Genomic DNA, 25,962 nt, shown 5'->3' with positions numbered 1-25,962 from the left:
TTCTTTCTAATGGATTCTAACATTTTCCCAATAAAAGACATGGAGCTAACTGGTCTATAGTTACTGGTTTTCTGTGTGTCCATTTCTTTTTAGTGAAAGATATTACCTTCACACTGGGAATTTTTTAATTCTTTGGGACTTCTGCACACCTCAAGGATTCCTAAAAGAATACTACTGGTGCATCCTTGAACCCCGTAACTACTTTGTTTAATATCCTAGGATGTATCCCACCAGGTTGAGGGGACTTGGCTGTCTTCAGCCTCATGAGTTTCTCTTGTACTTTTTCGCCAGTACAAGTTATTGTATTTATTTCCTGCCCTTTTGTCCTTTGAATGTTTAATAATTTTGGAATGCTATTAGTATCTACTACTGTAAAGATTGATTCAAAATACTTATGCAATTTCTCTTCCATTTTATTTATATATCGAAGCTTTTGCTGTCCCTCTGGATATCAGGTGCAGGTTTACCCTCAAAAGCTTATTTTCTCCCTCTTTTTGTTTTGAAAAAGATTTTTAGTTGTCTTTTGCTGGTTTACAAATCCTCTGACTAATCTTTGCCACATTGAAAGAAACATACATACATACAATCTGATGCTATCTTTAACTTCCCTGGTTCGTCTACACCTTTCCACACCCATTGATGGCCTAAAGATGCACCCAGTAGCGTAATGGCACCACAAGTGTTTCTTAACTCTCACCAAATTGACCATTACCCTGACGACTCAAGCACAATCTCCCTTTTCAAAATGAGTTTGGTCTTTCATCAATAACGTAACTTCCTTCTTCCTTTTTTCTTGAACAATCAGCATTCACATTCAGTACTCAGTTCTGTATTTCTTTTTAAAATTGTACTAGGTCTTAGTTATTGCCACATCAAGTTTCAATGTGGATGTTTTATTATGTTTTAAACATGGTGCTGAGGTACACTTCCTACATTCTCTGACCAAAAAGTTAACTTCAAGAGCTCGCTTCCCTATCTCACCAGGTTAGTGAAAAAACAATAAGGAGTAGTGGTATTTCACCAGTGGCCAAGGCCTCCCACTTATTCTACACCTCTCATGTCTCTTCACAGTACCAGACTACAGTCAAGCTCAACAGGGTCTACTTTTCCCACTGACTCTGTCAAGTCCGTTCCCTTGGCTGTGGTTTCGCGAGATAGTAGGTAGGGACAGTGAGAATCTTGTTCATCCGTTCAAGTGCATCACCAATTAGATGACGAGCATTTGACTATGTTTGGAGCACCACACAATGATTAGTGCATTGTCCAGGTCTTATCGTCACTCGTTAACACATTTTCCACCACAATCAAGCAAAATCCAGCCAGACTGACAAGCAGGGAAACGATCTCCCATTATCTGTGAAGCAGAATACCATACGAGGATAATAGGAGCAGGGTTATCCCGATCGTTCAGGTAGTATTAGCACCCAACACAAACGTCATAAATATATATAGCGCAATTATCTAATGCCCAGCTATCCACCATCCTTACAGTAAATAAAACCAGAAAAACTTTATTCAATTAAATCATACTTAAAATACCAAACTAAAATTGCACACGAACATAAACAAAATCTATAAAAACACATCAAACCCAAAATTTCTTAAAACAAAGTAAAAACTAAATTCTTAAAAGTTTGCAAGTCAAAATTTTAAGAGCATTCTGAAGTCCACTCAGACATCTATTCAACATTAAATGTCTGCAACAATTCAAGAGTCTAAGATATTACGAGGAGAGACATTTCCTGACTAAAATGTCTTGAAAGTCCATACCCCCAACGATTTCATCAGGTCATTTTTCGACTCAGTCCATTTTCCCCATGCACCCATCACAAAACCATAAAACATTGGTGTGTCTCCTCCTGTATACTCCTTAATCTCTCCAGCCAGATGTTTATATTTATTATTTTTTTCATCCATAGCCTCCTCCAATGCATCATCTTCATTGTCAGAGAGAATTGTTACATCCCCAACTACCACAGCCGCAGCCTTCTGAAATATCACGTCCAGCTTCCACACTCGACCAGCCTCATCTCTAAACCCAGGCTTGACAGAAGTTTTCCAACCATATTTATCCACATATCCATATAACTTCTCCATAACTTTATTGTGACTTTTAATCCTTAAATTATCTTAACTTCGAAATATGCATTTTTCTCAACACAGGCACAGACGTGCCATGAAACTGGATCAGAACAATGCATAATTAAAACACATATTGGATTCAAGCAATACAGGTCAAAATGAACTCTTACCTTCAATTCAAACAACACTTTAGAAAAATAAAGCCACTTCAGTTAAAGAAACTTGTACTAAATCACAAAGTATGAACCCTAAAAGGATTTATATTGATCAAAACAAAAAGATTCAACTGCATTTTGGCATAAATAAGCTATTTTTCAATGTATTCTCATTTCTGAAATGTGATTCTATATGTTAGTGGAATTATAGCAGCACAATGAAAGGCTAAAATGAGAAAAGGCAGAGATGAAATGGCAAGTCTAAGATGAAAAAGCTAAGCAATGTAAAAGTTGTCAGTGCACAGAATCCTTACAGCTCCTGCTCGCTTTCTTCTGACTTCATTTTCGGCTGACATTAGGAGGAGTTCAAGTTCCCTTATTCTTTGTTCTTTATCAGGATCGTCATCAACATATGGTTGCTGAAATGAACATGTAACAGGAGAACAAAAAAAAGGAAAAGAACAAAACAAGGAATGACAGGAAAAGAGACACGAAGATAATGAGGTTTACTCTTTCATTCCAAGTGCATGAACTATTGCAAGGTTATCAATGATAACACAGCTGGTAAATTCTGGTACCAAATGTGAATATGATTTATTAACATAATTAATGAATCAAGCAGCATCAAATAGCAACAAAATTTTTTTTCCTGTGGACATTTGTTTCAATTATAGGACAGCCTTGGTGCCCAGCTTTTTGCAGAATGCAAATTATTTTGATCATTAAAGAAAACCAGAAGTCACAAAATGGGTTATGCATGTTCCATATTGATAGAAGTGTAAATTAAAGCAGAAGCAGAGTTTTTCTAATGCTTTTTGTTATTATTTCAGATGTCTGGTATCCTCAGTAGGTTGCTTTCATTAACGTAGAAAAAGTGACTTTTGAGGACACATTGCTGAATCCATAAACAAAGCATGAGTTATCATGGATAACCAATACAGAACAGGATACAATTTGAATAGGTAAAGCACAATGCATTGTTATATGACAAACAAAACAGAATTTCTTTTTAAAACATGTCAAAGGTTAAACCATACAATATGTTTTGACAATGCCTGAGTATCAACAGAAGAATACAAACTAAAAACCAGACAGCTCCACATAGTATGTATTCTTGAAACTCATTAAGATCACATTAGAGAAATAAGTCAATTTCTTACTTGAGTAAAACCTGTTGTAGTATTTTCTGTGCAAGATTCTTCTGTACCTAAGTACTGGTGTCTAAGGGCCTTAACAAAGACAATATATCTCAATTTCAAGTCTATTCAAGAATCAATATTAAAGCCAGCATTAAATAATACCATTTAATTTGAATAGATGAATTACTCAAATTTTTTTTTTAAAAAAAGCAAATCATTTACTTGCGTAGATACAGGAATGAAAAACTGGTTCTGGAACTGCATCGTATTCAGAGGTGTCCGAGGTGGTACTTTCTGTTGCTGGATGCTTGGAAGCAAATCACATTTGGGTGCCTCCTGCAGGTATCCTTCCTGCTCAACTTTCCTTCGCATTGTGGAATTCCAATGATTCTTGATTGAATTATCTGTCCTACATAATACAAAAAATGAACATGTGATACTGAATGTGGGGAAAAAGACTTTAAAACATATTTAAAGGGACTAAATTTTGTGCATTCACCCTAAATATTTTTAAAATGATAGTTCATAATAATAAATCAAATCGAACACCTTGTCACATGTACCTAGGTACAGTGAAAAGTTTTGTTTTGTATGCAGTACAGGCAGATCATACCAAACAAAATGCATTAGAGTAATAGAACAGAGCGAGGAATACAATGTTATGGCTGCAGAAAGAATGCACAAAGGGCATGATCAATATTAAATTTAAAATTTCAGAATTCCATTAAGAAGTCTTACTACAGCAGGGAAGAAGCAGTTCTTGAATCTCTTCATACATGCAGTCAAACTGTTATATCTTCTGCCTGATGGAAGAGGGTGAACGAGAGTATGACCCAGGCAGGAAGGGTTTTTGATTATGTTGGCCACCTTCCCGAGGCAAAGGGAAGTATAGATGGAGTCAATGGATAGAAGGCTGGCTTGCATGATGGATCACTTCAATATAGGAATTATGCACAAGCTATTCATTAGCAGTCGTTTCATTAAAACAGTACTCATACTCGTGGACCATGATCATTTTTAGAAGGCAGGAAAAAGCACAGCAGCATATTGAAAACCCAGTGAACAGCAGCTACAGACAGAATGAGTGAAAGACTTCTGACTGTGCTGTAAAAATCTTATGGTTTTAAGAGAAGGCCACGATGGCATAATCAGAAGAGTCTCATTTAAACATGTTGTCATCTTTCAATCAATTTGGCTAGCAGGTGAGGTTGCAAACAAATGAAAGAATTTAGTTGAGGAAAGGAGAGGGATGAGATGGGACGCACGTGGAACTCTCTGCCACAGAAAGCAGTTGAGGCCAAAACATTAAATGTTTTCAAAAGAAAGTTAGTTGTAGCTTTTCAGGGCTAAAGCATTCAAATGGTATGGGGAGAAAGGAGGGACAGGAGACAAAGTTGGGTGAACAGCCAGGATCATATCAAATAGCAGAGCTGGCTCAAAGAGCCAAATGATGTACTCCTGCTCTGGGAGATGGGGAAGGTGAGACAGGAGGTTTCAATTGAAGGATGTTTAAAAATAAATCAAAAATAAACAAGAAAGCAAATGGTAGTGAAGAGGGAAGCAATAATTAATAAGTGATTGAAGGGATTGAAAATATATGTAGAACAGTGCAGCAGGTATTAAAGCCAGAGACAGTAATAATGGTTTAAAAAAAAGTTAAGGCCCTTGACCTGAATGCACATAGAATTTGTAGCAAGATGGATGTCTTGACAGAACTCGATGACTAATACAGAGATGTGCCACAGAAAGCAGTTGAGGCCAAAACATTAAATGTTTTCAAAAGAAAGTTAGTTGTAGCTTTTCAGGGCTAAAGCATTCATCTCTGTGGCTACCGGGTCACCAAGACTGGTAACTTAATATTCAAAAGGTATTCAATATCCCAGAAGAATGGCATACTGTGTATGTTACGTGTGTTAGCAATGGGAAATGCAGGGTTACTGTTGGGTTCATTTTTCAGAGACCCTCAAGGATTTGATGCAAGAGCAAGACACTGACCTGGTTACAAAAACGCAATTCTTTATTATAAGCAAGTACAAGCTGTGGAGGATGGCAGTACGCAACCCGGCACAGAGTGCTGAGTATCGTGAGTGATTCTCTCCAAACAGGGGACAGTCCCCGCTTTTATACCCTTGGAATTGGCGGATACATAAAACAAGTACTATTTTGGCCAGCTGTGTTCATCCAGCTCTACACCTTGTTATCTAGGATACAGCTTTGATCGTCACAAAGTGTATGATAACGACAGGATGCGATTTCAAGTGGTGACAACTGTCTGGCTTGATCAAACGTCACTGGCCTGGCCACCTCAGCAGGAACAGTGGTAGGCAGCAGTGTGAGTAGAGCCATAAAGATTACAGAGCTTAATGCCATTTGTTTTTACAAATGTTTCACACACAATCCTATTCGGGCAGGAAGTTGAGGCAGTGTTCACATACCCCTGTACGAGGAGCATAAAAATTCATGGGATGTTACCCATTAACATCTCATTACAGGGACAGAGTAGTGGAATAGGTCTGGATTGGATGCTGTTCGGAGGGTCGGTGTGGACTTGTTGGGCCAAATGGCCTGTTTCCACATTATTATAGGGATTCTATGAAATTTATAGGGATTCTAAATAGGCAAAAAGAAAACTGAGGTGAGGTGGCTTTGTTAATAAAAGATGCCCATCAGTGTTCTGGTGCACAATGATTCGGGCCTGGAATCAGTTTGAGGGGAAATAAGGAATGGCAAGGGAAAAAACACGATGAACAGCCAGGATCATACTGAATCTGAATGGCAGAGCAGGCTCAAAGCATATATACGCTCCCAAAGAGTTGTCACACTGTAGGACAGAGTATACATCAGCAAATAATGGAGGTGCGCAAGAAGAGCATAACAATGGTTATGGGTGATTTTAAATCTGCATATTGACTGGGCAATTCATATGTGCAAAGGTGGCGTTGAAGTCAAATTTCTGGTCTCAGAGATAGCAGAACTTAACTGGGAGTAGGCTATTTTAGATCCACTAATGTACAATGAGGTATAACGTGGTAGAACTAATAACAGACCTTGTGGCTAAGGATTCTCCGAGGGTAGCATTTACAACATTACCTAATTTCAAAAGCAGTTTGTGGGAGATTAAATCTGATCTGAATATAAATACAGGAAATTACAGAGATCTGAAGGATTGATCAAGGGAGAAATCACTGGTCGAGCAGATGCAGACAATTAAGCAGTAAAAATTTAGTCCAGTCAAAAAAAAATGAAACACCTGCGGTTAACAAAGGTGGTCAAGGAAAGTATCCAATCAAAAACCAAGGCATACAAAGTAGCAAAAATATTATGGTAGGCTAGACGATTGGGAATATTTCAGTACCCAGCAGATGACTAAAAAGCCTATAAAGCTAGAAATAAAATTGTTTTTATTTCTTGCCAATTTACTTTTATTATCAAACAGTAACAGCTTCAACAGGAATACCAGAGAACGTAACTGAAGTAAAACTTCTATCTTATCAAAAATATTCCAGAAGTACTTGATCCTAGTCAAAAATATTCCATTCTTCAGCTCATTCACATCATCAATGCCAAAGGAACAATTATTTCATTAAACTCTGACAAAAACAAGGAATTTAAAATAATAAAAATTAAACATACCTTCCAGGAAGCAACTTTGCAATCTCAGCCCAGCGATTTCCCAAACGCTTATGTGCTTCATAAATGATCTTGTCTTCCTCTTCTGTCCAAGATGATTTTTTAACTTCGGGATTTAAATGATTGTGCCACCTTTCCCGACATTGTTTTCCAATCCTGCCTTTCAGGTATTTGGCAATCAGAGACCATCTCTTTGGACCATATTTCTGAACTAACTCAATTACCTGTGAAGAAATGGCACAGAAAATCAATTAAAAACTTTGAACACTTCACAAGTATCTGATTCCTGAAGGCATTCACTAAATGTTTTTTAAAAAAACACAGCCAAATTAGTCCTTGCAAAAGTCATAGTCCTCGTGCAAAAATACTTGGAGGTCAACCTTATTATCAGTCATCAACTCAAAATGTGACTTCTATCTCTTCATAGGCACTGCCTGACCAGCTGAGTATTTTCAAACTTTTCTGCTTTCACTACATAATGTGAGACAATATTATGGCTTTGAGAATTGTGTTTTGTATTTTTTTTGAGAGAGGTTTTAAGACAGAGGTGCTAGCTGTCTCTTTACAACCAATAAACTGTTTGAGGCGCCCTTGGGTGCTGTTTTTAAAAAAGGTAGAACAAGAGAAGCAGCATGAATGGATGGAGTCAGGGTCCCACAGAACCAGGATTTAAGTTTAGCTTTCAGCAGTTGTTGGCGTTTGAAATTAGCTGTAGAAGCTGTTATACATCACTTTTCTGTTATAACCACACACCATTTGGATGGCACAGTGGCCCAGTGGTTAGCATGCTGCCTCACGACTTGGGATTGATTCCACCCTCAGGCGTGTGTGTGTGCATGGAGTTTGCACAATTCTCATCGTGTCTGCGTGGGTTTCCTCCCACGGTCCAAAGATACGTAGGTCAGGTGGATTAGCCATACTAAGTTGTCCAGAGTGGAGGGGCTGTGCATAAAAGGAGGATTAGCCATGAGAAATGCAGGATTAAAGGAAGAGGGTAGGGGCTGGGTCTCAGTGGATGTTCTTTGAAGGATCAGTGTGAACTCGACAGGCTGAATGGCCTGCTTCCATAGCGTTGGGATTCTATGATTCTTGGCCTTTAAAAATGTGATAGCGAGAGTTCAAAGGTAGTATGCTCCTGTTAGTGTAAAGGCCAAGGCACAAGGAATGCTGGATGGCTAGAGAATTTTAGGTTTTGGTCAGAAAAGAAGACATATAAGAAGTATAAACAGCTGGGATTGAGTGAATCTCCAGAGCAGTACAAGGTCAGTAGAAGAATACTTCAGAGGGAAGTCAGCAGGGCAAAAAGGGCACACAAGATATCTTCCGCAAGTAGAGTTAAGGAGGTTTCATAAGGTTAAGGGCAAAAAAGAGGAACTAGGGAGAGAATAGGACCACTTTAAGATCAACATGGTCAGCAGATGGGTGAGATACTAAACAAATATTTTGCATCAGTATTTACTGAGGAGAAGGCATATAAGCTAGAGAACTTAGGGAAATAAACAGCGATGTCTTGAAAAGAGTTCATATTACAGAATAGGTGCTACCGGAGGCCTGAAGGTAGATAAAGCCCTGGGCCTGGTCCGGTGTTTCCCAGAACTTTGAGAAGCTAGGGAAGAGATTGCTGGGCCCTTTGCTGAAATATTTGTATCAATGATGGCCACAGACAAGACGCCAGAAGACTGGAGGTTGGCTAATTTGTTCAATTATTTAAGAAAGGCTGTCAGGAAAAACCAGGGAACAATAGACTGGTGAGCTTTACATCAGTGTTGGGTAGATTGTTGGAGGGGACTTTGAGGGACAGGATTTACATGCATTTGGGAAAGACAAGGACTGATTAGAAGTACTCAACATAGTTTTGTGCATGGGAAATTGTGTGTCTCACTAACTTGATTGAGTTTTTTGAAGCACTCAGAAAGAAGATTGTTGCAGGAAGAGTGGTAGATGCTGTCTATATGGACTTCAGCGAAGAATTCAACAAGGTTCCATGTGGTAGACTGGTTAGTAAGGTTAGATTAGATGGAATCAGATGCAAAATTGGCTTGAAGGTAGGAGACACACAGTGTGGTGGTAGAGGGTTGCTTGTTGTACTGGAGCCTGTGACCAGAGGCTTGCATCAAGGATTGATGCTGGGTTGACTGCTTTGTCATTTATAGAAATGTGAATGTGAATAAAGGGATACGGTTAGTAAGTTTGCAGGTGACACCAAAATACATCATGTAGGTGATCAGTGAAGAAGATTATCTAAAAGCACAATGGGATCTTGATCAATGGGCCAAATAGCGCAGATCGAATTTGATTTAGGTGGATGAGAGGTGTTGCATTTTGGCAAGGCAAGTCAGGGCAGGACTTTAACGGTAGGGCCCTGGGGGCTGTTGCCAAACAGAGACCTAGGGGTGCAGGTGCAGAGTTCTTTGAAAGTGGAGTTGCAGATAGATAAGTTGGTGAAGGCTGCATTTGGCACATTTGCCTTCATTGGTCACACCATTGAGTGTAATCTGCATGAAAGTTACCATGCAAGACATTTTTTGATCTTACCCCTCTTGTATTAAACCAATGCCCTCTAGTTTTGGACTCTCCTACCTGGGACAGAAAAAAAGACCTTGGTTATTCACCCTATCCATGTCCCTCATGATTTTATAAACTTCCATAAGGTCACCCCTCAGCCTCCGACGGTCCAGGTAAAATAACCCAGTCTATTCAGCCTCTCATTACAGCTCCCTCCAAGCCAGGTAACAACCTCATAATTCTTTTCAAAACCCTTTCAAATTTAACAACATCTTTCCTATTGTAGGGAGACCATAGCTGAATGCAGTATTCTAATAGAGGCCTCATCAATGTCCTTCAAAGCCACAACATGATATCCCAACTCCTATGCTCAATGCTCACACTAATGAAGGAAAGCGTGCCAAATTCCTTCTTCACCACCCTGTCTACATGTGACTCCAGCTTCAAAGAACTATGCACCTGCACCCTGGGTCCTACTAATTAACTGATAAGAACGTACAAGATTATGACAAGTTTCTATTCTGCAGACAAAGAAAAACTCTTCCCCTTAGTGGATGGCTTTAGGCTTTAAGATTTTGGACATGAAATTTGTGGAGTGGGAATTTTTGTTTGGGGGGGCGTGAAGCAGGAGTATGTTTTTTGAAAAAGCACAGCAGTAATTGTGAGCTAGAGAACAGAGAGACATGCTATGATTTCAGAGGATAGTTGGATGCATACTTGGGAGAAAAACCTCTCTCTCTCGCTCTGGGCACCATCACCATGTAATCTACCTTCTTTCTGCCAAAAACCCACCCTGACATCAGCATAAATGTCACCCTTTTCCAGTTCTGTCAAAGGGTCATTGGGCTCAATGTTAACCCTGTTTTTGTATTGACAAATTGACAATCTGCTGCCAGACCTGCTGAATTTCCCTAGCACTTGCTGCTTTTGTGGCATCAGTGGGGTTGGTACCATAATAAAGTCAAAAATGGAACACAGAATCAATTGCGATTAAAGCTGCAAGATAGAAGGATCAGTTAGTTGCCAGAGTTGGAGAGTTTGAGCTACACTGAGAGGCTGAATAGGCTGGGTCTTATTTCCCCTGGAGCATCGGAGGCTGAGGGGTGACTTTACAGAGGTTTATAAAATGAAGAGAATGGATAGGGTGAATAGCCAAAGCTATTTTCCCAGGGTAGGGGGAGTCCAAAATTAGAGGGCGTAGGTGAGAGGGGAAAGATTTAAAAAGGGGCCTAAGGCGCAACTTCTTCATATAGAGGGCATATGGTGTATGGAATGAGCTGCCAGAGGAAATAGTAGAGGCTGGTACATTTACAACATTTTAAAGGCATCTGGATGGGAACATGAATAGGAAGGGTTTAGAGGGGTATGGGCCAAATGCTAACAAATGGGACTAGATTAATTTAGGATATGTGGTCAGCATGGGCGATTTGGACCGAGGAGTCTGTTCCCATAATGTACAACGTTACTATTCCATTTCAACTTCGTGTGCTTTGCTTGCACTCAATTCAATAGAAAAATCATAAACATACCCTGATAAAAATATAATCAGGTTTTAATATTTTGCCTTTTCAGAAAAGCCTTAAATTTATTATTACTAAAAGTATTTTGTAAAAATGTTTTTGGCTATTACCTTACCTTTTGATCTTCCTCCTTAGTCCATGGTCCTTTTATTAGCTCTGGATTCAAAACCTTTTGCCACCTATGCTGGCATTGAACATCTGTTCGGTTCTGCAATATTTCAAAAGTCCTTGACTAGCAATATCATTTATGAAACATGCCAAATTAGAAGACCATTTCCTTATCCAACAGAGCTTTCCTCAATGTTTTACTGCTAAAAATCCAATTCACTAAAGCATAATAAATTCAATGACATACTTATGGAATTGTTGCCTCCATGGCTTCTCCCCCAACATCTGTCATCCTGTCCAGTCCCAGGATTCTTAGCTATTTCTGGTGCCCAGTGCCCCTCTATCACTCTACTATTGGTGACAACTTCTTCTGATGCCCATGCCTCAAGCTCTGGAATACTTTCCCTGCAGTTTTCAGTCTCTCTATCTCACTTTTTTTTTTAAATGCACCATTGTCAAAGTAGGTTTTCAATGCCCATACAGAACAATTACCTAAAAAGAAAGGAATCCCCAAACCACATTTATGATTTCACCTCTTTAAAAGTTTACTGTAACAGTAAAACCCTAGTCAGTGCAAACTTTCTTTTTATTCACTCATGGGACTTGGGAGTTACATGCTTGGACAGCATTTATTGCTTGTCTGTTTCTGCCCTTGAGAAAGTGGTGGTGAGCTACCTTCTTGAGCCACTGCAGTCCATGTGCTGTAAGTTGAGCCATAATGCTGGTAGAGAGGAAATTCCAGAACTCTGAGCCAGCCATAGTGAAGGAACAGCAATATATATTTCCACATCAAGATTGAGTGCGGTTTGGAGAGGAATTTGCAGGTTATGGTGTTTCCAAGTATTTGCAGTGCTGTCTTACGAGATGGAAGAGGTCATGCATTTGGCAAGTGCTGTACAAGGATCTTTGGTGGATTTCTGCACTGCATCTTGCTGATAGTACACATCACTGCTACTGAGCATTGGTGTAGAGGTAGTGAGTGGATGTGGTTGTGTTGTCAATCAAGCTGGTTGCTTTGTCCTGCACGGTGTTAAACTTCTTGAGTGTCGCTGGATCTGTACTGATCCAGACAAATGGGGAATATCCCACCACACTCCTGACTTGTACCTTGTAGACAGTGACAGATTTTGGGGGTCAGGAGGTGCGCTACTCTCTGCAGTTTTCCAAGATCCTTGACCTGCTCCTGTTGCCATTGTGTTTAAGTGGTAAGTCCAGTTCAAGGTAAGGTCAATGATAACCCTAACCCCCCTTTTTTTGGTTTTTGTATTTTAAGAATAAAGTGTGTTTTGCTTAAAGTCTAGTAGTTTGTCCAACTGAAATCACATCTGGAACACAGTGCCTTATACTTTCCATTAAATGAGATAAAAGTTAGGGTCTAGGCTATCTCCTTGATATATTTTAAGGAGGTTTGGTCTGGTCCATAACAAGGAATACGTTTGGCCTATTCAGTGCTGCCCATATCCCATGAATGAATTTTTTAAAAACTAGTAAAACAAAATAAAAATAAAGCAATAAAGCAGCATAGGAACAGTCAGTATATTATTAAAGTTCAGCAGTTAACACAATAATAAATCAAGTTCTTCCTAAAGTCTTATTTATTGTACCCAAGTAGTCTTCAGCCAAACCATCTCCAAGACTCACTTCCAGAAGACTAACTGCAGATCCTCCACTCAAAAAAACATGCGTGCTTCCCCTTTTCCCAACCTGTACCCACCTCACCCAAGTGTTCACACAGCACTCTCTCTTAAACCCATTCCTTCTCATTCAAATGCTTTCTCCGCCCCACTTCGCATATCACTAATGCTCTCCTTCTCATAAAGCACAAACCAGCTCTCCACTCAGATTCTCCTCACTCACACAGCTCTTGCCTTTATCACCTTTCTGCACTTACCCACCATTCATTCAGCCCTCCCCAGCATCTTATCGCAGGCACATTCATGCATCCAGTGCCTTCTCTGCACACAGCTTATGAGCTGCTTTTCAATTTTGCTGGGACTGAGCTCTTCTCTCGTTGTCTGCAAGAAGGTGTGGGACCTCCTTGGGCACAGCTACCAGATCTGCAATGCCCAGGGAAGTGAGGCAGCTAGGAGGTTGGACCTCAGAGACTCAAATCTCAGCAAGCTGTTGAATGTAGGCTTGTCCACCGTGGGATGGATGGTTGAGCTGGTATCCCAAAGTAGGCCAAGCCATGCAAACATTCAGTTTGACATGGGAGGGCACACAGATTTGGAGTTTCGGGAATTGGAATGGAGCAGATATGGGAATAATCACCAATTGACCAGCCTCAATATTGGCAGAGACTCTGTCCTCTTTAAATTTCAGATTCTTTCCCTGAATCTCCCAGAAAAGATCAATTCATTGGTGATAGCACAGCCAAAAGTCTCCTGGATGCTGACAGCGGAACAAACCAGAATAACTGCTCCAGCTCCTGCAATTAGTTTCTCACCCTCTTTCCTCCTCCTGCCCATTCAGTTACAGATTGTCTCTCTGGTACAGCAGTAAGAGCAGGTGGTAGGAAACCTGGAACTGGAGGAGCCAGAGCTACCAGCATGGAAGAATCAAAATCGGAGATTAGAGAAGCAGTTGTGTTTCTCCGGAACTGACTGCTCCCTCAGTTACAGCCGAGGTCTGAGAGTGACTGACAAAAGTACTGCAATTTTTTTTTCCAAAGGTAGGAGCATATGTTTAAAATGGCAGATTTCTGAAATACCCAATGTTGTAAATCCTTCAGACAGCAGTAATATTTTATTCACAGAAGTTTAATGCCTCAGTCAAGAATTCTGATTACCCCTTTTTACAGGACGCACTCTAGTTTTAGTTCCGTCGTCATATTTTCTTTTGTAATGTTTTTGTGAAGTTCCCAGGAATATTTAATTCTCAGAATGTGTTCCCTTGTTTTAGGCTTTTCCGCCAACCCAGCCAGGACGGACATGCTTCCTGAATTTCTCTTGTGCTATACAACTTGTTCTTGCTGTTGATGTTGGGGATTAAAACAAAATGGCAGGCACTGCCAAACAGGTCCTTCCCACCATATTGGGAAAGGACCAGGAAGTGGCAACCTCCACTTGAGGTGGAAACAGAGGTCATGCTTGTTACCAACGGCAAGTGTTCCCCATGACACAGTAAATACTAGCTGTGACAAAAAATCAACTCTAAACATGAGCTTTTTTAAAAAAAAACAAGTACTTTACAGGATCATAGAATTGTTATAATGCAGAAGGCTGTTTGTCCATCATGTCTACACAAGATCTCAGAATGAGCATCATAACTTTGTGCCATTCTCCTGCCTTTTTTCCACAGCCCTGAATATTGTTTCTCTTTAAAGAATCATGTAATGCTCTTCTCAAATGCCTCAAATGAACCCCCACTTCCAGGCTGCGCAATCCAGGCCTAATTACTTGTGTCAATTAGTATTTTCTCTCATTGCATTTGGTTCTTTTGCAAATTACCTTTAATAACTTGCCCTCTCAATTTTGGTCCATTTACAAAAGGGAACACTTTCTCCCTATCTACACTGTCAAGCCTCCTTTTAATTTTGAAAGCTTCTATCAAATCTCCTCTTATTATTTTCCTTTTCAAGAAAAACACTTTTAATTTCTCCATGGCTGAGGATTTTCATCCCTGGAAGCACAATCTCAGAAATATCTTCTGCATTTCCTCCAAGGCATTCACATCCTTCCTAAAATATGGCACCCAGGATAGTGTACAATGCTCCAGGTGAGGTCTAGCTAGTGTCTTCTATGATTTTATCAATTTCAGTTACTCCCAGTACTGATCTTCCTCTTGACCTCAAGACCATCCTCCAGTCTGTGATGTCTCCAACGACAATTCACCTGCCCTTGATTGCTAAAACAGTGTAAATTCCTGAAGCATTCAATAACTTTGTCAGACAGCATTCCTAGCCCCACAACAGCACTTCTAATTCCATAAATCTGCTCATCAGTTAACCATTGTACAAGCTGCAGCCCAAAGAATCTGATGCCACTTCCATTGTGCTGGCTTCACAAAGATGAAATTTGAGGCCATGTATCTAGGAGTCCTCCAACATCATTTGTGAGCAGGTTAATAAGGCTGTTTAAGGGTGTATTCTCAAATTGAAAACCTCTATACTTACAAGAATGATCATAATCTCTTGTCAAAAGAAAAATGAATTTAACGTGTCATTTTCAGTGGGTAAATTAGCCAATAAGTTGTGGTAAGGAAGAGGTATGACATGAGTTGGTTAGCTTTCATTGCTGTTAGCTTCACAAAGAAAAAACAGCTCACTTTCTTTACAGTTTCAAGGAATTACATTTGCAAATTAAGTACCATTTGGAAGCATCATTCCCTCTTTAACAGGTGGCTTTACCAATCACAAATATATAGCTTTCAAAACAGAAAACAAAATGTCTTCCGCTCCTACTCACAAGAAAATGACTTGCAATGAAATTCCAATCTTCTGTACCGTGTTCCTCTACCAACTTCTTTAACTTCTCATCCTGTATATTACAAACAAGGAAAAATATACAGCATTCATGTTAGTAGATTAGAATTGCAAAGGTTATAACAGAAACTAACAGCCAAGTATTTTAACTTAAATGCCTGAAAACATCTTTTAATTGGCTCAACCATTAAATACAAACGATTATCACATTAAAATTTTATGTTTTCAGCAATTTATCATTGCAGTAGAATTAGATTTGAACAATTAAATTATTTCTATTAAATTATTTCTATTAGAAGTCTGATTCTATAGTTAATGACCATCATATTGAGAGTGCTAAATGGGTTATCATAAAAGAAAGCACAATGCTCATATTCTCAAACGACCATTCAGATTTACCTCATCGGGTATCCATTTAATTTTATTGCAGAGCTTCTTTGTACTTTTCTGTTGAGGCATGTCATAGTCACGATCTTGAAACAGATGTTCATCATCATCATCTTCACTGTTTTCAAAAGATAGATGTTCATGCATTATTATTTTACATATTGTCACCAGAACCTTTATGATAATTCAGCTGTGTATCAGCAATAATTAAAATCAAAAGTACTAAATTTCACCTTCCCTTCCAAAAACTATATTCATAAAAGAACAAAAAAGTGAATAGAAAAAGGTTGTCATAGAAAGATTTAGAACAAAGTAGTTCAAGACTTTGGACTTTGCACTTTGAAGCCAGGTATAATGTTTACAGTCATGTCTTCATTGATTTGCAAATATCCTAAGTCACTTATACTAAATGTGTTAATTTAGGTTTTATCCATCAGCAATGCAACTGTGAAGTTTTTCTAGACCTCCAGGCAAATAAAATTCAAATAGGACAAAGTAAGAAGCAAGAAATGCACATAATACACTCATGAAAAAAGTGCTTAGCTCAAATTATCCACATTATGCACTAAATTCTTTCCTTATTTAATACATTGCTTACTTCAAGTGACTGTATAATTTACTTTTATATGAGGTACAAAAACAACTGAATTGTTAGTGATAGATTACAAGGACAGTTTCATAGAGTGCAATTGACCACTTTTGAAACTGTATGGGAACAGACATACTAAGTGGAAAGTAACACACCAACTCCAGTGTTGGCAAAGCAAACCTACTGTGCAGCAATCAGCTTATTAAGACTTTACAAACAGAAGTTAGGTATGTTTCTCCACCCATAGGCCTTAATACTGGCATCCTGGATTGTCAGAAGCTGCCAGAGACTAATCAAAGTCGATTCCCGAGGAGAGCCAGTTGTTTTCCTAGTCACAGAGTGGCGGTTGCAGAGTTAGAGGTAAGAGCAAGGAGTGACTTTGAAGCCGACCACCTGCTCACTGCCTGTTCTTCCAATTACCTTCAGATTGGGATAAATGAAGTGCTCCCCCAACTTCAGGAAACTAGTCATCTTTTGGGGCCACCAGGAAGGTAACTGGGAAGGTGGCGAGAACCACAAGGGCCTTAATTTGTGGTGGCGCCTTCTTACTTATTCAGCCCGAGTCCACATTGACCTTCCAAAGAGCATCCCATCCAGACACTCACCCTACATTTCCCATGGCTAAGCCAGGTAACCTACACATCTTAAGGGCATTTAAATGGTCATTGGATAAACAGATGGATAATAGTGGAATAGTGTAGGTTAGATGGACCTTCAGTTTGGTTTCACAGGTCGGTGCAACATCGAGGACTGAAGGGCCTGTACTGTGCTGTAATGTTCTATGTTCTATCATTGGTCTGTGGGAGGAAACACACACACACAGACATGAGAGAATGCACAAACTCCACACAGTCATCTGAGGACAGAATCAAACCCAGGTCCCTGGCGCTGTGAAGCAGCAGCGCTAACCAGAGCTACTGTGCCTGATGGCACGGCACCAGAAAAGAAGTGCAAACTGAAATTTGGCAGGCAAACTAGTTGATTAGTTTAATTCTGAGGAGTTATGCATGTCAAAGATGTCACTAGCCTAACAATAAGTCTGATTCTCTCCCTCTCTCTCTCCCCCCCCCCCCACCCCACCACCCCGCGTGCAGTAAAAATATCTGATGTAAGCCAGGAGATAGCACGACCTGCAGATGCTGGAGTCAGTGTCTATGCAGTGTGGAGCTGAAGGAGCACAGCAGATCAGGCAGCAGAGGAGCAGGAAAGTCAATGTTTCAGGTTTACACCCTACATCAGGATAAAGGGTGTAAACCCTAAACATTGACTTTCCGGTTCCTCCAGCTCCACACTGTATTGACTCTGAAGAAAGCCTTTTTTTTTTTTGCACTGGTTGCTGCAAGATGCTGCCTTTAACCAGAAATTAAAGTGACTTTGTAGTTAGTACACCAATAGCCCTGTGCCTCCTGCAAAGGAGCAAAACAAAAAACCTGGAGAAAGGAGGTCAAAGAACAGAAAGTTCTGGCAAATGAAAGAAACACCTCAATAAACCTTGTGGACTGGTGCCACTGAAGAGTTACCCAGTGTTTTTCCCTCCATTCATAAAACAATTTTTTGTTTGCCTGCATTTATCTGTGTGAATGAAGAAGTCTTACCTAATAAAACTAAATGTTAATAGTTCATAGCTGTCCACTTGCAATTATTATTTACAATAACAGCAGTTATGGTCAAGTACTGGAACCTGGTCAGTGTTTTCTCTTGACAATTTTAACAAACAGGGATCAGGGACTTTAAGCTTTGATTAAAACACTTACTTTTGAGGCAACCTCAGCTCACATTTCCAAGTGGATTACAACACGTGGCTACTTGTTTTTAAAACTTGGTAAGCCTAGACAGAAAGTAGCAAGAATTATAGGAACAAGAGTAGGTGATTTTATCCCTCAAACTACTCTTGTCATTTGATTAGACCATGGAAAAAGTATAGCAGTCCCTCATTATGGCATAGGCTCACTGATTTTGGTGTTATGCTCAAGTCCTGCAGTAGGATTTGCCTGTTTAACCCTGAAGTGAGAGTGCTAACTCTCGTGTTAACATTAGAAGAAACAGCTTGCATGCATCTATCCTCCTAAACCTAAGCTCTTCAATTAAATCTCTCACCAGAATAACAAATCAAATTCATCCTACTTGTCCTCGTACATCCAACCCAGTCACTGATGAATCTGCTCTGCAATTCCCTTGTATGTATAGTTGCTAAACATCTTTTCCTAAAAATGAAAGCATTGCTCCAGATAGGGACAAAACAGAACAGTACAACTACAGCATAACATGCTTGGGTTTTAGCCCTCTTGAAATGAATGCCAGCCTTTATTAGCTTTGCCAATTTGTGTAACAGGACAACTGAATTTCTCCTCCGACATGGTTCTTAATTCCTTTCCATTAAGAACATATGTTAATTTGTCTTCTTCACGTTGAACTTCATGTCATAATTTTAACTTTTGAATCTAAATATATTCTTTCGCAATTTCTTGTTCTGATCCGCACAACTTATTGTGTCTCCAAATTAGTGTCACTGACAAACTTGGACAAGCAACTCTTTATTCCTTTTTCCAAGTCATTAATACTTAGAAGCTGGTCAGTGTTTTCTCTTGACAACTTTAACAAACAGGGTAGCACAGTGGCTCAGTGGTTAGCGCCGCAACCTCACAGCACCAGGCACACAGCTTCAATTCCAGCCTCGGGTAACTGTCTGTGCGGAGTTTTCACATTCTCCCCATGTCTGCGTGCGTTTCCTCCGGTTTCCTCCCACAGTGTAAAGATGTACAGGCTAGGTGGATCGGTCATGCTAAATTGCCCATAGTGTTCAGGACTGTGTGGGATGCTCCAAGGGGCGGTGTGGACTTGTTGGGCTGAAGGGCCCATTTTCACACTGTAGGGAATCTAATCTCATACAGATCATGAAAAATGAAGGCTCCAACTTGTAACCCTGGGAAAAACAACTGTCCGCACTGTGCCAGTCGAGAATCCTTCTTTCACCCCCATTGTTTCAATGTTATATAAAATATATATTTAAAAAAAGGTAAATAAATAAACAAATATACACAAAGCACAGCAATCTCCAGGCGCAGCCTATGCTACACACTGTAGAAGGCCTGTGGCCACATGGTAAGTTCTGGGCATGACTTATTTGCGTGTTGAGCTCTTTAAGAGACAACAGTTCAAGGTGACATCCACTCCCTTCCAACCCTCCCAAAGCTGTATGCTATAGATAGAAACACATACATTGGGTAATAGCAAAATTTATTAAAGATAGCAAAATTTAAAGTACAGAAATCTCAGTTCATAAATCACTTCGTGGCTCTGACAACTCTTCCAGCTTTTGTGTAACCAACAGGAAATGCAGATTTTGTTCTTGGCCTGCAGGAGTTTCACTAGTAGATTGACTGATGTCCTGATGTTCCATCACATTGTTAGCATCTGGGTATGTTTTGTATGATCACAATCCACAGATCAGCATATTCTACACTTCCCTTAGGTGGCTACTGTTCCTCCATTGCTCCATTAGATGTTGTGACTTTGTATAACCTGAACACCTCTATACACATCACAAACATCCACAATTAACTATGGATGAGAGTTTGCTTGCTGAGCTGCAAGGTTAGTTTTCAGACGTTTCATCACCATTCTAGGTAACATCATCAGCCTCCGGCGAAGCGCTGGTGTCCTAAGGAAACCTAACCAGATAAATAGGAAGTGGGACATAACACCAGCGCTTCGTCGGAGGCTCACTGATGATGTTACCTGGAATGGTGACGAAACATCTGAAAACTAACCTTCCAGCTCAGTGAGCAAACTCATATCCAGAACCTCAAACTGAGCTACAAATCTTCTCAAAACTCGCTAACAAATAACTATTTTCCCTATTATGGGTAACGTTACTCTGACCCATTGTCCTATGCGTGGTTAAAGTGAATCTGCATCTGCATGCCAGTCACGTCCCACATCCCCTCTTCTTTGTTGAACAGCAATTGGTTTGTACTGTTAAATCAAACACATTGAAGTGTAGGACAACGAAACCAAGATTTATGTTGCCTGCTTACATGTCAGAGCTACATCTCTGAAGAATTTGAATAAGTGATGGGTTGTTCTCTGTCAGTGAAAGTAACTCTCTGTCCAGAAGTGGCAAGAACTGCAGATGCTGGAATCGGACAACACAGTGTGGAACTAGAGGAACAGAGAGGCCGGGCACATTCAGAGGAGTAGGAAAGAGGTGTAGCTCTGAGATGTAAGCAGACAACATAAATCTTGGTTTCATTGTCTTACACTTCAATGTGTGTGATTTAGCAGTACAAACCAATTGCTGTTCGATCTAGGCTAATTTAGTAACAATGTGGATAGCCCATGGTTCACACCCCATCTACTGCACATATCCCTGAAAAGGTCTTCATTATGGTGTGGTGCAATGTCAAATGTGATTCCTTTAGGTGCACCAAACAGACTAAGTACGGCACTCAATGCATCTGCCACAGACATGATTGAAGAGTTCCTTACCTGTCTGATTATTTCTCCACATTTCCAATTATCAGTGTCTAAAATAAAGTAGTTTTCATTTATGGTAAATACATCAGCAGCTACTGTGGAATCAAGGACTGATAGAATCTCACAAGCACGTAGAGGTTCTCCATATTATTGTGGAGAGTGTCTGTGCCTTGCCTCGCTGTTAAAGTTTTTTTGGATGTGAAGGCTGCATCTTCTGCAGTACAATAACGCATCACCTTTGAAATTACTTTAAGGGTCCAGGTACAATCCTGGACAAACTAAATGTATGTACTCTTAGACTCTTCTGCAGCCACCTGGTGATTTCATAAATGATCACAGTGGTAAGATTCAGACTTGGTAGTCCTGATACTGTTGGCCCACTTCTGACTACCAGTTAAAATAAATGTGGTTTTCAATGCCAAATTGCTACAACATTACATTGGCACAATAACAATTCAAGGGATTGACCACATATTGTAGACGTTCATCAATTATACCACTGATTTCTAGTGCTGCCGCATGCTTATTAGAATTCATACTGGTAGGATATTTGCACTAGCTGTCGTACCACTCGGTTTTGAGTGTGCACTTGCCAATTTTCTTTGGGTGAGTAATGTTGAATGTGGCAAGTGGCAAAAAAGTCTACTTAGTTGACTTTATCCATTATTCATAAAGGTGGAAAGCCTGATCGTCTGATTGGAAGTTATTCCGCTCTAGATTTTGACTTGGGTTTGTTTTACGGTGAAATGCGTATATCTGCACATTTATATAGGTCTGTGGTAAATTCCTTGTTGCTATTATGATACCACTGAGTCAGTCTTATGTTTGATTGTGTCTTGTTGCAAGCTCTGGTTGTATCTTTGGAACCAAATATATCTTGTATAGCTGTCCAATGTTCTTTTAAGCTGCATCCTTGCCTGGAATACAGGAAAGCTGTGTGGTGGGTGCGACAGACTGCACTTGTCTTACAGTTTACTTGCTTTGTGTGTCCTGACTGCAACGTCAATAATGTGTGCTACACCTAAGCTTGCAGATGTCGTTTTCTGATTATGATGGTTTCAAATTTCATGCCATCTGTTTGCAGTGACCCTTCTGCTTCTTTCTGGTCCTTTCAGAATTCTGGGGTATTGAATTTGTTTGTTTTTTTTTTAAAATGCAGAGGACAAACTGGGGCAATTTACAATTGTTGGACAGATGCCACTATTGTAACTCTATTGGAACAGCCCCAACAGAGGCACGGCTAGTTCTGAGCCCATCTTCAATAATATTGCTGGAACACAGTCTCAGCCACTTCAGTGTCAGCCAAGGCCTTTTTTTTTTAAAAGAAAAGGATAAGATGATGGTTTACCCTCATGTATTCATGGCATATTTTATTTCTAGAACAATCCTTATTTCAGAATTTGATCCAACTTATTAAATACTGGTTACTATCTAAAGTTCAAAATTTAGTTCAAAAGACAGATTTACATTGCAACTTACGGAAATAACTTCAGAGGCCAGTATCCCATCACCAAGTCACCTTTTATGTACATGTGAACAGTCCTCGACTTTAATACTGCCTCTTCAGAGTCAGCTATCAGTGTCATTTCACTTCCCATTTTATAGTAAAGCATTTGCGGCTTCCAGTCTTGGTTCCAACTCATTGCCAGGAAGCGACTATGGCTCTGGAGTGCTTGGACATATCAGCCACTACTTTAAGCTGGATGCCTTTCAGGGAAAGACCTCATGTGAATTGGTAGTCACTGGCAGCACCAACTCTTATTGCCCATCCCTTCAGAAGTGATGGTGAGCTTCCCCCTTAAAGTCCAATGTGTTTGTGTATGTAGTCATGTGCTCCCATCATAGTAAAGAATTGCAGAACAACCGAGGAAAGGTTAAACCAACTATTGGATATTAAAACTTCCCAAATAGATGCTATGCATTGATAACAAAGTGTAGAACTGGATGAACACAGCAGGCCAAGCAGCATCTTAGGAGCACAAAAGCTGATGTTTCAGGCCTAGACCCTTCATCAGAAAAAGGTTTTATCCAGCTCTACACTTTGTTATCTCGGATTCTCCAGCATCTGTAGTTCCCATTATTTCTGCTACGCATTGATATTTCTTAACAAAGCCAAAAGACCGAAGTGTTGCAGTTATTTGCCATCTCCCATGTCAGAAAATTCTGGCCAACATTTCAGCGATAAGAACAGATTTCATCACCCATTTATGTGGTAAGTTTCCAGAATAAGTCATCACATAACTATTTACATTACAAATTACATTCTCTAAGCATAGCCTGTTCACTTACATACTTCAACTAAACAGAATCCATGCTGTCTGCCAAAAGCTGGCAACAGTGAACAGCATGGCATGAAGCACTTTTCATCCTAGAAAGTGGGAAGGAAATATTTTTTGCTATCTTTCACACATAACATGTCTTCAAAGAAAATCCAAATTTTCCTAAATATTGTCAAAATTAAAAGTTTAATAAAAGTAATTGCTAGCCATTATATTAAGGTGATACATTGAAAATGAGGTTTCAATTGTGACATTGCTGCTTGTAGGAACAAAAGTGACAGTGTCTTCCAAAAAAAAAAGCAGTGCAAGTATCCAGCCGATTGAGGAATGGAAGGCCAATTGAACTCTGTAGACAGGGATCATTAACAGACAACCAGCCTAAAAACAGCACGGAAGTCTAATGGAAGCAGCAGAAATTGAGGTGCCCTGCAAGTTGCTGGATGGGCCCCATAGTAACTGTAAAAAGGGTGTGAAAGGCAAGGCATGGTTGATTTGCAAGCAAATTGCCAACTCCGCACAGGCACTCCTGCTCCTGTTCGCCCCAGAAATCTTGCTCTTCAGTGGTCTGGCTAGGGCATTGTAGTCAGGACAATTGTGGCAGTTGTGATGTTGCTTTCCTGTTTAAAACGTAAACATAGTTTCATGGAAAATGGGAGTGGGAATAGGTCTTTTTGCTCTTAAAGCCTGGTCTACCATTCTATGACATCATGGCGGATCTGACTGTAGTAGGACCTCCATTTTCCTGCTTATTCCCCCTGCAAACCTTTGACTTTCTCATGAGGGAACACCCAGTCAGCATCTACTCTGTCAAGTTCCCTCAGAATCACCATTAGATCACTAATCAGTCTTCTAAACTCCAGTATGTATAGGCCCAGTCTGCTTAAAAAGCCAAAAAAAAAAGACATCCCTTCAATTCCCGGGTTCAATTCTACCCTTGGGCGACTGTCTGGGTGGAGTTTACACATTCTCCCTGTGTCTGTATGGGTTTCTTCTGGATGCTCTGGTTTCCTCCCACAGTCCAAAAAAATGTGCAAGCCAGGTGGATTGGCCATGCTAAATTGCCCGTGGTGTTCAGGGATTTGTAGATTAGTTGGGTAAGAGGGGGATGGGTTTGGGTGGGTGTTCTGAGTGTCGGTGTGGGCTTGTTAGGCCGAAGGGCCTGTCTCCACACTATAGGAATTCTATTCTATTCATCCCAGGAATCACTCCAGTTGAATTTTCTCCAAACTACCTCAATACATGTAATTCCTTCTTAAGTAGGAGACAAAATCTGCACACAGTACTTCAAGTGCAGTTTCACCAACATTCTGTCAAGTTGGAGCAAAAAAAGGGAAAAATCTGCCCCCCCCTCTCTGATGAAGGGTCTAGGCCCAAAACGTCAGCTTTTGTGCTCCTGAGATGCTGCTTGGCCTGCTGTGTTCATCCAGCCTCACATTTTATTATCTTGAAAAATCTAACTGCCTTCTTAATTCTTTGCTGTACTTGCATGTTAACCATTTGCGATTCTTTCACAGGGACACCCAGATCCCTCTGTATTACAAAATTATGCAGTCTTTCTTCATTTAAAGGATATTTTATATTCTTCCTGCCAAAGTAGATAAACTCATTTTCCCAATGACAAAATATTCAACCATTCATTTACATTACTTATTTTCCCTACCCGTGACGTGGAGGTGCTAGTGTTGGACTAGGTTGGACAAGGTCAAAAATCAAACGACACCAGATTGTAGTCCTTCATCAGGTGTTGATGAAGGAACAACACTCCAAAAGCTAGTGTTTTCAATAAACCTGTTGTCTTTAACCCAGCGTCATGAGACTTTTGACCCTATCCCTACCCAGATCATTCTTTTCTCTCCTTCACAACTTGCTTTCCCATGCATCTTTGTATGATCAGCAAATTTGGCTAAAACATTGTCAGTCTCTTCATCCAAGTCATCAATATAGTTTATAAATAGTTGAGGTCCCAATGATGACCCCTCTGTCAGAGCACCAGATTTGCCGACCTGAAAATGCCCCATTTATTCCAAATGTCAATCCTCTGAGCAAACACTTGTTTATCATTGGCCAGTCAGTAAACATGGATGCATGAATGAGGCACTCATAGGGAAACAAGAAGAGAACGTGCATGCTTGGGGATAAATTAAGCACCATGTGGTTGCATCAGGAGATGAGAAGCATTCTACATGTACAGGGCAGTGGGTGCACACATAGCATAGGAGGAAAGGAAAAACAGTGTGGACAGAAAAGACACATCCAATGCGTGGGAGGGCAGAAGCAGGTGCGAACATAGGTAGAAAGAGAGGAGGAGAACTGAAAGTATCATTGAGTGAGGAAGGAAGGGAAGAGAAGTGGTGCATAAAGAAATGAGGTGAGTGGGGCCGGGGGGGCGTTCATCAAGGGAGGAAGTTGCACGGCAAAGTTGGCGAGAGCGGAGGAACCGGGCAGGACGTGCACGAGGGTGTGGGTGAGTACATGGAGTAGCACTAGTATGCTGGGGGATGGAAGGTGGCGGCCTTTGGGGAGAGTGCAGAGATGGGGAATGGTGGGTGTATGAACATGAGGCACAGGGTGAAGGGGTATGGGGAGTATGGGGGATGTAGGGGAAGGGGAAGTCAGGCACACGTGTGGGAGCAGTGCACATTCACGGCGTGACCACACTGATGGGAATT

At 40.3% G+C, this 25,962-nt stretch overlaps 1 protein-coding gene across 1 annotated transcript in view; it reads right to left on the bottom strand.

Moving 5' to 3' along the window:
* The window catches only part of mybl1 (v-myb avian myeloblastosis viral oncogene homolog-like 1), an 81,412-nt gene that overhangs the window by 42,412 nt on the left and 13,038 nt on the right, over positions 1–25,962 (bottom strand). Inside the window, exons 2-8 of the mRNA XM_048528471.2 lie at positions 15,962–16,067; positions 15,546–15,617; positions 11,147–11,239; positions 7,010–7,230; positions 3,599–3,785; positions 3,398–3,466; positions 2,552–2,656 (exon numbers count right to left, since the gene is read on the bottom strand). Of these exons, the coding sequence (XP_048384428.1) occupies positions 2,552–2,656; positions 3,398–3,466; positions 3,599–3,785; positions 7,010–7,230; positions 11,147–11,239; positions 15,546–15,617; positions 15,962–16,067 (853 nt within the window). The remainder of the gene's footprint in view (positions 1–2,551; positions 2,657–3,397; positions 3,467–3,598; positions 3,786–7,009; positions 7,231–11,146; positions 11,240–15,545; positions 15,618–15,961; positions 16,068–25,962) is intronic.

Source organism: Stegostoma tigrinum, chromosome 5 (assembly GCF_030684315.1).
Source record: "Stegostoma tigrinum isolate sSteTig4 chromosome 5, sSteTig4.hap1, whole genome shotgun sequence".
Taxonomy (NCBI): Eukaryota; Metazoa; Chordata; class Chondrichthyes; order Orectolobiformes; family Stegostomatidae; genus Stegostoma; species Stegostoma tigrinum.
This window is presented reverse-complemented; position numbering and strand designations above follow the sequence as displayed.